The sequence below is a fragment of the Garra rufa genome, chromosome 8 (assembly GCF_049309525.1).
Source record: "Garra rufa chromosome 8, GarRuf1.0, whole genome shotgun sequence".
NCBI lineage: Eukaryota > Metazoa > Chordata > Actinopteri > Cypriniformes > Cyprinidae > Garra > Garra rufa.
In genome coordinates this window covers 30,040,032-30,056,075 of record NC_133368.1, presented here as the reverse complement: position 1 = coordinate 30,056,075, position 16,044 = coordinate 30,040,032, and the positions used below count along the sequence as shown (strand labels likewise).

General features: G+C 30.4%; 1 protein-coding gene across 4 annotated transcripts in view; it reads right to left on the bottom strand.

The window, feature by feature from the left end:
* Positions 1-16,044, bottom strand: part of znf385b (zinc finger protein 385B) — a 207,142-nt gene that overhangs the window by 7,851 nt on the left and 183,247 nt on the right. For all 4 annotated transcript variants that reach the window (XM_073846163.1, XM_073846162.1, XM_073846165.1 and 1 more), the window contains 2 exons: positions 9,276-9,459; positions 358-669 (listed from right to left, as the gene is read on the bottom strand). In XM_073846163.1, coding sequence (XP_073702264.1) covers positions 358-669; positions 9,276-9,459 — 496 coding nt within the window. The remainder of the gene's footprint in view (positions 1-357; positions 670-9,275; positions 9,460-16,044) is intronic.

The window sequence follows — 16,044 nt, the reverse complement described above, 5'->3', positions numbered from 1 at the left end:
AGGTACAACTAGAAAAAAATGCATACTGACTACATAAATGTCCATGACTTTTTAATATTTGATTAGTTTCCATGACTTTTCCAGCCTTAGAAATTGCCTTTTTAAAATTCCACAATATCTCCAGGTTTTCCATGACCGTGGGAACCCCATCTACATTTTACAGTTCTTCATACATTATCGATGATGAGCCTCACATCGCTACGCTGGTTTTGATTTATGTCTTAACTGCAAGTACATTTCCACACTCCCAAGCCCTCGGAGGGTCACTCTATGAAACATTTATGATAAAGAAAAATGCATAACCACGAGAAAGCCGTGGGAAAGGCATTGCGATGCAGAGGCAGATGTTCACCACACCTGTGTTGTGTGCCTCCAGCTGTGAGAGGGAGTTGACAGCCACTTTGCACAGCGAACAGTACAGAAGCTTCTTGGCTTTCTCCTCCTCGGACTCCACGCTGGGCTCTGACGGGGCCGTTGGCACCGCTGCTGGTTTGGAGGTGTTCTTCAGGGTCGCCGCGAGTCCTGTCGGCTCAGCGGGTGGGCTGGCGTGCGCGGGTGTCGCCTTGCTAGGGCTGGGCAGTAATGCCACCGCCGGCGCAGCGGGAGCTGGCACAAAGGCTTGCGGGGAGACAGGGACTTTGTGCGCAGTCACTGGCTCTGCGCTTTTCTCTGGAACATAAGAGAGAGAAAGAAAGAAACAAGGAAAGAGCAAATCTGACAGTTAGTGGTGAAGGGCTCAGCATGTTGTATTGTGCACTGACACATTTTTCAACTCCTTCCTGTCTATTTTTTTTTACTATTTTGTGTGTTAGGGTTTGATGTAAGGCCATTCGCTGCTAGGCAAGTGCTCTGGTTTCTATGTCAGATGACTTAGGTGTAGAGGCAAGAACAGTGTCTATGTCAATAAAGAAATTAGGGCTGCGCACATAACTGAAAACAAATTAGATTATATGGCCTAGTGTGATTAATAAACCACTGAAGGCTGAGATGTGATTAAATATATATTAGTCTTATATTCACTATGTACTTCTGAGTTTTTTTTTTTTTAAGATTTGGAATAAAAGACATTAAAAAATAGTCTATATGCAGAAACTCAAATGCCTTTTTTTCAGTTCACCAAAATAAAAGGTTGGGGGTTTAATCAGACTTGAGGGAATGCATATAATAATAATAACAACAAAAACAATTATTATTATTTTTAGTAGTAGTAGTAGTACTTTGCAAATAAATACTATCTAGTATAATAATAATTATTTTGAAATTTTCAAAATTATTTTTTACAAATTTTTAATGGATTTATTTATATTTATTTATTTATTCGATTTGGAATAAAAAGCATAATAAAAATAATCAACAATTACCTCTAATAATAATATTAATAATAATAACAATAATCATTATTATTATTATTATTATTATTATTATTATTATTATAACACTTTTCAAATACTATCTAGTATAATACATTTTACAATTCATAATTTTACACATTTTTAATGGATTTATTTATTTGTTTATTTATTCGATTTGGAATAAAAAGCATAATAAAAATAGTCAACAATAACATAATAATAATAATAATAATAATAATAATTATTATTATTATTATTTTAACACTTCAAAATAAGCTTTTAAGCTTATTTGTACACATTTTAATGGATTTATTTATTTTTGAAATAAGAAGCATATTAAAAGTAGTCAATTATAATCTCAAATGTATTTCTTCAGTTCACCAAAAAAGTATTTTTTAATACAAATAATAATAATAATAATAATAATAATAATTATTATTATTATTATTATTATTATTATTTTAACTCTTTTTAAATGAGAATAACCATTTTTACTTTATTACATTTTTTACACATTTTTAAAAGATTTATTTATTTATTCGATTTGGAATATGAAGCAGAATATAAATAGTCAACAATTATCTCTAATAATAATATAATAATAATAATAATAATAATAATAATAATAATAATAATAATAATAATATTTAAATAATAGAATATTATTATAATTATTATTTGAACATAAGAACAACTATTTTATTTTAAGCTCTTTTTAAATAATAATAATAATAATAATAATAATAATAATAATAATAATAATTATTATTATTATTATTATCATAACACTTTTACACACAAATGTAATAGTTACTGGAGTTACTTATTTATTTGGAATAAAAAGCATATTTAAAATAATCAACTATAACCTCAAATATCTTCTTTCAGTTCATCCAAAAAGCTTGAGGGTTTAAAAGTAATAATAATTTTGTAATAATAATAATAATAATAATAATAATCATATTATTATTATTATTATTATTATTATTATCATTATTATTATTATAACACTTTACAAATAGGAATAACTATTTTAATGTTTTTATTTTATTTATTACACATTTTAATGGAGTTATTTATTTATTTAGATTTGGAATATGAAGCAGCATATTAAAAATAGTCAACTATAACTTCAAATGTCTAACTAAAAAACTCTAACAAAAAAAAAGCTAGAGTGTTTTAAAGCACTACTACTACTACTACTACTACTAATAATAATAATTTATGGGATAGGGGTAAGGTTAGGGACAGATTTGGTGGTATGGGTGGGTTAAGCTGTAAGGGATGGGTCAACAGAATTTATGTTGGGTCAAATACAAGCATATATATATATTTTTAAATGTAAGTACAATGTAAAACCATGTATGTACACAATGATACAATGATCACATGATACTAGCCACCTAATATAAAGTGGGCCCTTTATGTATTTATTTATTTATTTTATAACTCTTTCCTGTCAGTTTTTTTTCATAACCTATTTTTGTGTGGTTGGGTTTAATATAAGGCCCTTCGCTGCAGGCAAGCGCTCTAGTTTCTATGTCAGATGAGTTAGAGCGGGTCAGGCTCCCTTCTATCGCCGCAGTGACTGCTCGGGTCCCACGTGCTGTAATGTGATAGGACGTGACCCCTGGATCGCCCACCACCCTTACGCCCTTGTCATAGCGTTACATGCCGCGGGAGGCCCTAAAAGCACTTGATGTCGGATGCCTGCACTCTCCACCCACTCTCTAACAGGCCTCTGAGGGAATACTCCGCTGCTTTATATGAATGTCACTCTCTGCTTGTGCTTTTTTCTTCTCCCGGAGGACTCAAAGCAGCCAGAACAGTCTAATGTTCCCCCGTACAGTGACATTACACCCGCTGACACTAACCTGAACCTCTAGGCTGGAACTGCTGCTCTTTTGCATTTTTTTCTCTCTATTCTGAGATCGAGTTTATATTTTAAATCTTCCAAAGCGTGGTAGGTAGACATTGAAACATATGCCTCTTTGTTCTTGTTCTCGATATTTGTGCGGTGAGTCATAAAGAACATATTGTAGCCGAATGAGAAAATAGATCAGAGATAAAGTACAACTATTTGGCAAACTTTTCAAAACTAACAGAAATCATAGGCTCTGTTTCAAAACCTAGTAAGCTTCCTCAGTGTCAACACTGGCAGCTTCTAAGCCAGTTTGGAAGACTTAAGATAGGCAGTAACTCTTCATAAAAAAATCTAGGCTACACTTTATTTTAAAGTGTCCTTGTTACAGTGTAAATATACCTTTAAGTACTGAGTAATATCAATTAACTACATGTACTTACTATATGGTTAGCGTTAAGATTAGGGTTTGGCTTAGGGTTACTTGCATGTAACTATGCATAATTTATTGTTATTATAATAGTAAATACATGTAATGTGTAACAACGACAACTTTAAATAAAGTGTTACCAAAATCTACAGCACACAGAAACAGCAGCACACACAAAATATTGTGTAAAACAGCACTTTTTTTTGTTTTATAATTTTTGGTATTAAATTGAATTATAGGAATATAATAAATAATTCCTGGCAAGACAATGGGTTTTATTCCCAGGAAATGCATAAACTAAACTAATAATACTGCATATGTAAATAATAATGCATAACTACTAGAATAGAATAGAATATATAAATGATTATCTTGAATATAGCTAATAATAATAAAATGGCACAAACATTAAGTTTGTGCTTGGAAATTTTATTATTATTATTATTATTAACACTTTTCAAATAAGAAGAACTTTTTTTTGTTTAATTATTTTTAATGGATTATTTTTTTATTCATAGATTTATTCATTTTTATTATTTATTTGGAATAAGAAGCATATTAAAAATAGTCAACTATAACCTCAAATGTCTTCTTTTAGTGCACCAAACAAATATCTTGAGGGTTTAAAAGCATATAATAATAATAATAGTAATTATAATAATAGTTATTATTGTTATTATTATTACTACTATAATACTTTTCAAATAACAATTATTATTTTTAAAATTATTTTTTACACATTTCAGTGGATTTATGTATTTTATTCAATAATAAAATATAATATAAAATTTAATCTAATTATTATCTTGAATATAGCTCATAATTTTTTACTTTTTTTTTAAAGTTACTTATGTCAATTCCGCGTTTTTTTTAATAAATCATCCATAAATAAAATAAATGCATAAACTAAACTAATAATATAAAATAATATAATATAATATAATATAATATAATATAATAATAAAATGGCACAAACTTTTGTGGTTGGTAAGTTTTTGAAAGTATCTTATTCTCACAGAGGCTGCATTTATTTAAAATAAATAAATAAATTAAATAGTGATATTATGAAATAGATAAAAACGTTTCTATTTCATTATATTTCAAATTATTATTATTGTTATTTTGGTTGGCAAAGCTGAAATTTTAGCAGCTGTCACATGATCCTTCAAAAATTGAAAAATACTTTTCCAATGTGCTCAACAAATATTTTCTTATTATTAATGTTAAAAAAAACTGTTGTGGTGCTTAATATTTCTGTGGAAACAGTAATACATTTTAAAGGGATTCTATGATAAGTAGAAAGCTCAAAAGATCAGAATTTATTTAAAAACTGACATTTATAACAATGTCTTGATTACATTTTTAATCAATTCAAATTACTATATGTTTCCGATTTAGAATTTAGCTAAGAAAAGCTATCTACCCTTCAGAACAAGTGTGTGCATATGATGCCTTAAAAAACAGCCAACATATTCAGCTCCCTAGGTTTTGAAACAGAGCCAAAGAGATGACAATTGCCACTTGTTGTTTGGATGCAGTTCAAGCAGTGACCGCAATGTTGAAACGACCTTGCTCTATCTTTTCTGAGAAAGTCAATGAGTGCGGAACATTACTTGCATCTTAAACTCCCCCCAAAAAACAGAGCAATTACCGTGCATGCACACACCCCGTGCACACATAATCCAACACACTGAGTTGAAACGTTACATAAAGCGGGCTCTTACATAAAGCACTAGAGCTAGCAATTTTAATGATTTAGTGCTTGAAGTTTTCCCATGTAAACTAAATCTGACTGCATTGTGCATTGCCAGGGTTCGGGGAGAGAGACGGCAACAGCAGTCCCCTCGCATCCCATCCCGAGTCTCGGTCCGAGCTCAACGCCGCGCTAATATGGCGGCATGGCAGTGAGGACCCATAAGCCATCTGTGAATCAGGCTGACATTCATTTGGCCTGATTTACGCAAAGACACTGCATATCAATGAGGACCACCACTGCCTAATAAATGAGGCGCACCCAAATCTGTCTCTGGCTAGAGAGCGAGGAAATTCAGAAAGTATGCGCTGGCTTGGGTTTTGTACCCCGTAGGGCATGTGTCGTGGTACGTCCCGGTCTTGATTCTTAATCAGACACAAGGGCCTGAAATTGAGTGGGTCACAGCGTGAAGCAAAGATCAGATGATTATGTTCTTTGAGATGTAACACAAATCTAATTCAGTCAAATCAAAGGCCAGGAAGGAAGAAATAACAGCATCCCAGCATGCGTCTGACCGCCCGCTCCAATTCCGTATGCGTTTTCCGTAATTAACCTCCTGGGTTCGACGATGGTGCCGGCGCCCTTGCATTTTTATTAAAAACAACGGAAACAACTTAAAATGCTCCGTCATTTTTGATCCTACACATCAGAGTAATACATCATTTGTATCTGTAAAGGGTCTATTTTATTTGTGTACACTCACAATATCAGCAAAACATTGTGCTTTTGTACAATAAAGAAAATAAACAGGGGTGCTATCTTTTTGAAATGCGTTACTAAAATGAACTGAAACTCAGCGAATACTTGACACACAGACATGAAAGTCTTAGTAGAAAGCTTGTCTACTTTTAAATGAAGCAAGTCTTACTAAAAACAAATATTCTGTGATAACATAATCTGTATGAAACCAAAGCGATGTCCAGTCTTTCGTGTCTGACTTCATTATCTCTACTGTGATCTCGCTCACAAGCTACTTTCGCTTTTGTAATTATATTCGTCCATGTAAACTGCAACATGTAAATGCCCACATCACCTCCATAAACAAAGCAGCGAGACTTTTCTTCAAGTTCATCTCAGCTACTTTTCATTTCTGGAAGACACGCTGAGAGAAATTTCTTAAAAGAGAAGTTCACTTCCAGAACAAATATTGACAGATAATTTACTCACCCCCTTGTCATCCAAGATGTTCATGTCTTTCTTTCTTCAGTTGTAAAGAAATTATGTTTTTAGAGGAAAGAAGGAAAGAAGTTCAGGAATGTTCTCCATATAGTGGACTTATATGGTGCCTGTGAGTTTGAACTTCCAAAATACAGTTTAAATGCAGTTTCAAAGGGTTCTAAATGATCCCAACCCAGGAAGAAAGGTCTTATCTAGCGAAACGGTTGGTTAATTTCTAAAAAGACAAAAAACTATTTATACACTTTTTATCCTCAAACGCTTGTCTTGTCTAGCTCTGTGTGAACTCTGTGTATTCCAGGTCATGACAGTTAGGGTATGTCGAAAACCTCTCATCTCATTTTCTCCTCCAACTTCAAAATCGTCCTACATAGCTGTTTTACCTTTTTTTGTAACACTGAAGTCCACTATATGTAGAAGAATCCTGAAATGTTTGCCTCAAAAAACAGAAACAAAAAGAAAGACATGAACATCTTCAATGACAAGGGGGTGAGTAAATTATCTGTACATTTTTGTTCTGGAAGTGAACTTCTTTAAATCTAAGTAAAGAAGCAGCAAGCACTTCCATATTAGGTATGATTTACTTGTTGACCAGAATCAGTTTTTAGGAATGACACAAAGTCATTTCATGTGGTTAGATCAATGTGCTCGATAATGTGTCTTTGACCTTGATTAAATGATACAAATCAAAAAATACAAATAAGCAGAAACTCCATTCTTTGAATCTTCTTACATTCTTTCTTACCTGAAAGTCACAGTATCATTGACGGGCCATTAGGAGAGGGCCCTTTGTCTCTCAGGTGTGAATCACTAAATATTCATGGCTATTGTCACTCCCTCGCATACCACTTTATAACACAAAACATGCCTTAGGGGCCATTTACATGATGTTTTCAGCCAAAATCGGGAAACTTTTTATGCGTTTTGCCTGTCTGTTTACATGACTATGCCATTTTGAAAATGGGTAATTTTGAAAACGGGTTTTAAAATACAAGTTTCCAAAAATGCCACCGTAATCGTTTCCGTGTAAACACCCAATACGGGAATCTTTTAAAACGGTGACATTATGTGCGTGTATAGTACGAGTTAGGTATGTAGACATTTGCAGTGGCAATTTTAAAGGCAATTGCAAACAAACAGCACGCCAACTACTGGCCTTGCATACGCAATACAGCGTTTTTGGCAGTTTTCGCAGATGTGTGTAAATGTGAATCATTTTGAAAATGTTGTCATGTGTACGTTAAACGTTTTCAAAACTTAAAGGAGTAGTTCACTTTCAGAACAAAAATTTACAGATAATGTACTCACCCCCTTGTCATCTAAAATGTTCATGTCTTTCTTTCTTCAGTCGTAAGGAAATTATGTTTCTTGAGTAAAACAGGATTTCTCTCCATATAAAGGACTTCTATGGTGCCCCCGAGTTTGAACTTCCAAAATGCAGCTTGAAAGGGCTCTAAACGATCACAGCCAAGGAAAAAAGGGTCTTACCTAGCAAAATGATGGGTTATTTTCTAAACAAAATTACAATTTATATACTTTTTAACCTCAAATGCACATCTTGTCTAGCTCGGCAAGACGAGCGTTTGAGATTAAAAAGTATATAAATTGTAAATGTTTTTAGAAAATAACCGATCATTTCACTAGATAAGACCCTTCTTCCTCGGTTGGGATCATTTAGAGTTCTTTGAAGCTGCATTATACTGCATTTTGGAAGTTCAAACTCAAGGGCACCATAGAAGCCCATTATATGGAGAGAAATCCTGAAATGTTTTCCACAAAAAAACACCATTTCTTTATGACTGAAGAAAGAAAGACATGAACATCTTAGATGACAAGGGGGTGAGTACATCATCTGTAAATTCTTGTTCTGAAAGTGAACTACTCCTTTAAGGAAAAAAAGTTTCCCTTTTTGACTACATTGTTGTTGCGTAAACGTAATCTTAGAAAAAGTAAATAAATATACTGTTTCCATGAACAAGATAATTTTAACATCATTTGGTAGAAAAAAAAAAACTCTAACCTACCACATCAAGTTCTCAAAAGTCTTGTGAACCAATGTTCTGTATGTGTCTCATGGCCTTATTTCAAAGACTTAAAAATTGTAGTTTTTCACTAGCCATGCATAAGCGATGCTTTCTCAAAAACACAAACATGTACATTAATGCTGCTCACATATTATGGTAGCCCAGTTTGTGCAGACTACAATGTAATCAGACTTTAATATGCCATTAATATGTTTTTAAGATACTAATAAAAGGACAAATGTCAGGGCATGTCAAAACTTTTCAAGAGCCCCAAAACCCCCTCAGACCCTAGAGGGTTAAACATGGAGACGCAACACAAAAAAAGACAAAAAGATCATGTGCGGGAACCCAATATGCAGGTAATGATGAAACAAGCAGGAAAAGTGATCTGTTGTTAGCACGATAAAGCATATGGCTGATTACAGCTGTACCTTACCTCGCACACAAGCACATTTTTGAGCTTGACGGATGCCCCCGGTCACCCTAAAGTGGCTTTTACGTGGAGAAATACGACTACATACAGTACACACAAACACAAGCACATAGATGGAGCGTTAACAGGGTTCAGGGTTAGAGCGGCGGGAAGAAAAGCATGGGAGTTAACACACACACAGAGGGAAGGAGTGGAGAAAGAGGACAGGACAGGTGATGTGGAGCAAGAACAAAAGGAGCTATTAACCTGGTTGGTCAGAGCAGCTGGCAGTGACTGCAGTGCAGGAGGAAGTGGTGGTGGTGGTGGAGGTGGTGATTGTCTTAGCGCCGCTGTCCTGGGCGGCTGCGCTTTTCTGCTTATTTTTCGTGGACTCCTGTGCTTTGAGCTTCTTGGCATGTTTACTGCCTTTGTAGTGCGCCTCAGCTTGGCTCTACAAAGGAGAACAAATGAACCATCCAATCAGGCTCATTTCTCACACTAGCATCTACCATCATGGACTGCAATCACACACACACACACACACACACACACACACACACACACACACACACACACACACACACACACACACACACACACGCTTTCAATAGCAGGCACTGTTCCAATCAAGGTAACGATGAGATTGAGCCGGAGCCGGACACACTGTTTGGAGGGAATTGATTGTCAATGGAGAAAATGAAATGGGCGTCGATAGCCGGCAGCCGTTAAGGCCGTTAATGGAGTTTACTCGTATCTTTAGTTGAACTTCCATGTGGAGATTTAAAGGGAAAATGACTACTTCACACTTAAAAAGAGCGGGATGGAGCGTGAGAGAGTGCTTATGAGGGATTAGGATCCCTTTGAATATCTGACTGCTAAGAATTAGGAGCTCAATTTCTCATTTTTGTGACATCAAAAGTGACAAAATCCCAAAAGACCTGCAGATGGATTTTCTCGCCAAATGCTGATACTCTGTCACATTCGCTAACTGCAGGTTTAAGGGATTTCTGAAAGTGCCGGGAAAAGCCAGACAGCACTGCTCATGGACGTTTTTACTGCAGATTATTAAAGTTTGGGGTATTCTAGGTGTTTAAATTGCAGTTACAGGAATTCCACTGCTTTTGTTGATTTTTGTCCTTCATTATAAGATAGAAACATTTAAAGAAATAGTTCTTTGATTTATAATGAAAATCCTAAGATCTAAGGACACTGACAGAGACTGTTCTTAGTACAACAAAGAATATATACAATACAGAAGTATTATTTATAAATGATTATTTAATTGAAAACAATAATATTTACTTATTGCTTCTAAAAATGTTTTAATAAAACAATAAAATGTACATTAAATACTATATAATGTTTATTTCGTAATTATGGTTTTCAAATAATCTAATAAAATGTATTCATTTATTAATTAGTGCTGTCATAATTGATTTTTAATGTTTAAAATAAATAAAAAAATAAAACAATAGAATGTACATTAAAGTAATTTAAAAATAAATACTATATAATATTTATTTACTAATTATGGTATTTAAATAAACGAATATAATGTATTCATTTATTGATTGGTGCTGTCATAATTGATTTTTAATGTTTAATATAAAACAAAATATTTATTATCAAAATAATAAATAAAATGTACATTAAAATAATTATAAAATAAATGCTATATATAATAATAATTATATATAATAATATATAATATTTATTTCAGAATTATGGTTTTTAATATTAATTTATTAATTGATGCCATCATAATTGATTTTTAATGTTTAAAATGATATATAAAATATGTTATGTTTTTTAAAATGCATTACTTTATTAATTGGTGTCGTAATAATTGATTTTTAATGTTTAAAATTATATATACATTTTTTTTATAAAAATGTTTCAGTAAAAAAATAAAATGTACTTTAAAATAATTCAGAAATAAATACTATATAATATTTATTTCAGAATTATGTTTTTTAAATAAACTAATAAAATGTATTAATTTTTAAATCGGTGGCATCATAACTAATTTTTAATGTTTAGATAATAACCCAAAATGTTTGTTATAAAAATGTTTCAATAAAACAATAAAATGTACATTAAAAAAGTCTAAAATAAATACTATATAATATATATTTTTCATAATTCTAGTTATTATTTAAACTAATAAAATGTATTTATTTATTAATTGGTGCAGTCATAATTGATTTTTAATGTTTCAATAAAACAAAAATATATAATATATTTATTTATTAATATTAATATTAATATTTATTTAATAAATATGGTTAGTAAATCATCTAATAAAATGTGTTATATATGTCATTTATTAATTGGTGCCATCATAATTCATTTTTATTGTTTAAAATAATACATCAAATATTTTTTATACAAATCTGTCACTAAAACAATACAATGTACGTTAAAGAATGATGGGGTTTTAAATAAACCAATAAAACGTATTCAATTATTAATTGGTGCCATCATAATTCATTTTTAATGTTTCACATTAAAGACATAAAAAATAATTATATATTATTTTCAATAAAACAATAAAATGTACATTAAAATAATTCTAAAATAATAACTATATAATATTTATAAAATAATTAATTTATAAACTGGTGCCATCATAATTGATTTTTAATGTTTAAAATGATATATAAAATATGTTATGTTTTTTTTAAAATGCATTACTTTATTAATTGGTGTCATCATAATTGATTTTTAATGTTTAAAATGATATATAAAATATTTTTTTATAAAAATGTTTCAGTAAAAAAATAAAATGTACTTTAAAATAATTAAAAAATAAATACTATATAATATTTATTTCAGAATGATTTTTTTTAAATAAACTAATAAAATGTATTAATTTTTAAATTGGTGGCATCATAACTAATTTTTAATGTTTAGATAATAACCCAAAATGTTTATTATAAAAATGTTTCAATAAAACAATAAAATGTACATTAAAAAAAGTCTAAAATAAATACTATATAATATATATATTTTCATAATTCTAGTTATTATTTAAATTAATAAAATGTATTTATTTATTAATTGGTGCAGTCATAATTGATTTTTAATGTTTAAATAAAACAAAAAATATATAATATATTTATTTATTAATATTAATATTTATTTAATAAATATGGTTAGTAAATCATCTAATAAAATGTGTTATATATGTCATTTATTAATTGGTGCCATCATAATTCATTTTTATTGTTTAAAATAATACATCAAATATTTTTTATACAAATCTGTCACTAAAACAATACAATGTACGTTAAAGAATGATGGTGTTTTAAATAAACCAATAAAATGTATTCATTTATTAATCGGTGCCTTCATAATTTATTTTTAAGGTTTCACATAAGACATAAAAAATAATTATATATTATTTTCAATAAAACAATAAAATGTACATTAAAATAATTCTAAAATAATAACTATATAATATTTATAAAATAATTAATTTATAAACTGGTGCCATCATAATTGATTTTTAATGTTTAAAATAATTACATTTTTGAAATAAACTTTAATTATTTATTAATTGGTGCAGTCATAATTGATTTTTAATGTTTAACATAATGCATAAAATGTTTATTATAAAAATGTTTCAATAAAACAACAAAATGCACATTAAAATAATTCTAAAATAAATACTATATAATATTTATTTCAGAATTATGTTTTTTAAACAAACTAATAAAATGTATTCATTTATTAATTAATGCCATTAGTCAATTCAATCGCTGAGTCTGAACACACCTTTATTAAATCTGTATTTGGGGGACTTGGATATAGCGAACAAGTTTAATCAGTTCAATGATTTCAGAACAGTATTGGATGTGCCTCTATTGAAAGAAACATATTAACTTTACTAGTTAATACATATATACATTTGATCAGAACAAACACACAAACAGACAGACAGACAGACAAAAGAATATCTATAACAAATCGTGCGGCTAACGCCATGTGGCAAAGGTGCTGTGATTAAAGAGGGGTCAAAGTTCTTTTCTTTCTCTTTTCTGTCAAAAAAAGAAAAATTTGCAGTTCACTTGTGATCTTATGAATGTGTGCTGAACCATCTGAGCCAGAGCTGGAAAAACATGAAATATGATAAGATAAAAGAAAGAGAGAGACAGACCCAACAAAAATGAGGTGCGTAATGTCCACCACACCAACAGCACAGATTGCTTGTTGAAGTGACAGGCATGAGAGTCATAATGACACACAGGACGCTGCTGCAGACAGTGACAGGAGAGAATGATGTGACGACCCGGGGCGTTTTGTCTTCTCTGCACTGTGCAAATGTTAGCAGCTCCTGTGACCTGGATTAAGTGCACTTGACATTTATAAATTGACTTTCTCCCAAGCTAAGTGTGTGCGTCCGTTTTAATATTTACAAAAACATCCACACTCTGACTGTAATTTCAGTCTTTATAACATCAAGTGTCTTCCAGCTTAGTTCCAGCAATCATGGAGCCTCATTCATGGAACACGCGCTGCACCAATTTCTCTGTAAATTGTTAGAAATTAAGAATGAGTTTACAAACCTGTTTGATGAATATTAAAGAGAGAGTTCACCCAGAAATTAAAATTCTGTCATCATTTGCATCTTTTCAAACCTGTATGCATTTTTTTCTTCTATAAAACACAACAGATGATATTTTGAAGAATGCGGTCCAAACAACACTGGATTAAAATACATGAAGGCATTTTTCAAATGATCTTTTTTTGTGTTCCACAGAAAAAAGTCACAAATAAATGTAAAATTCAAGATGTTTAAAGTGGAAATCAGCTCCACTGACACTTCCCATTCAAAAGTTTGGAAGGTTTATTTATTTGATACAATTATTTATTTATTTACATTTATTAAGTTTTTGAAGGAAGCATCTTATGCTCAACATATCTGAATTTATTTAATCAAAACAGTAAAACATTAATATTGTGAAATACAGTTAAAAATTGCATATTTTTAAAATGTAATTTATTCCTGAAGGTAAAGCTGATTTGGTGTTCAAGAATTATTTCTTCTTATTATCAGTGTTGAATATACACTACCAGTCAAAAGTTTTTGAACAGTAAGATTTGTAATGTTTTTTAAAGAAGTCTCTTCTGCTCACCAAGCCTGCATTTATTTGATCAGCAAAAATTCTAAAATATTTTTTACTATTTAAAATAAATTATTTCTGTTTGAATAAGTTTTAAAATGTTATTTATTCCTGTGATTTCAAAGCTGAATTTTTAGCAAATGTACTGCAGTCACATGATCCTTTAGAAATCATTGTAATATTTTGATTTGCTGCTAAAAAGAAATATGTGACCCTGGACCACAAAACCAGTCATAAGGTTAAATTTTACAAAACTGAGATGTATACATCATATGAAAGCTCAGTAAATCAGCTTTCTATTGATGTATGGTTTGTTAGGATAGGACAATATTTGGCCGAGATACATCTATTTGAAAATCTGGAATCTGAGGGTGCAAAAAAATCAAAATCCTGAGAAAATCACCTTTAAAGTTGTCCAAATTAGGATCTTAATGCATATTACTAATCAAAAATTACATTTTTATACATTTACAGTAGGAATTTTACAAAAAATCTTCATGGAACATGATCTTTACTTAATTTCCTAATGATTTTTGACATAAAAGAAAAATCAATAATTTTGACTCATGCAATGTATTTTTGGCTATTGCTACAAACATTCCCCAGCGACTTAAGACTGGTTTTGTGGTCCAGGGTCACATATTATTATTATTATGTTGAGTATATTTTTTTTCAGGTTTCTTTGATGAATAGAAAGTTCAGAAGAACATAATTTATTTGAAATATAAATCTTTTGTAACATTATAAATGTCTTTGTCGTTTTTGATCAATCAATAAAAGTATTCATTTCTATAATTTCTTAAAAAAAATACTGACTCTAAGCTTTTAAATGGTATAGTGTATAATGTTACAAAAGCTTTATATTTCAGATAAATGCTGCTCTTTGGATGTTTCTATTCATCAAAGAAAAAATTTTACTCAACTGTTTTAAATATTAATGATAATAATAATAAAAAACATTGAACAGCAAATCAGTATATAAGAATGTTTTCTGAAGGATCATGTGACACTGAATATTGGAGTAATGATGCTAAAAATTAAGCTTTGACCACAGGAATAAATTACATTTTAAAATATATTCAAACAGAAAACTGTTATTTTAAATAGTACAAATATTTCAACATTTTATTGCTTTTGCAGTACTTCGGATCATAATAACATAATAATAATAATAATAAATGTTTTTTGAGCAGCAAATCAGAATATTAGAATGATTTCTGAAGGATCATATGACTGGAATAATGATGCTAAAAATTCAGCTTTGAAATCACAGGAATAAATTACATTTTAAAACATTTTCAAATAAAAAACTGTTATTTTAAACAGTAAAAATATTTAACATTTTTACTGCTTTTGCTGTACTTTAGATCAAATGAAGGCAGGCTTGGTGAGCAGAAGAAAAGATCTTACCGTTCAAAAACTTTTGACTGATTGTGCAGTTGTTCTGCTTAATATTTATGTAGAAACCATAATACATTTAGAAATACAAAGAGAAACTATTTGTAATATTATAAATGCATTTACTATCACTTTTGATCTATTTAATGCATCTTGCCGAACATAAGTATTATTTAAAAAAATCACAATTCATCAATGTTTAATACAAATTAATTCTGCTTGTTTTGTATAAACTCTACCAATTCTGCAATTTACTTGGGAATTGTTTAATAAACTTCTTACACAGAAATTCATTCTGCTCGTGTTTCACGAACAAGGCCCACTGAGCATATATGACATCCTCATTGAACAGTCAGACACATACACTCTTTATTAATAGCTATGTTGCAAAAACATCTTTGCAACAAGAGCAGGACACGAACGAGCAAACAAAAAAGGCTTGCATATGCAATAAGCAGCAGTAAGCCTTTCTGCTGATATTTGCAAATAGGAGCTGCCAGCAATATCAGTGT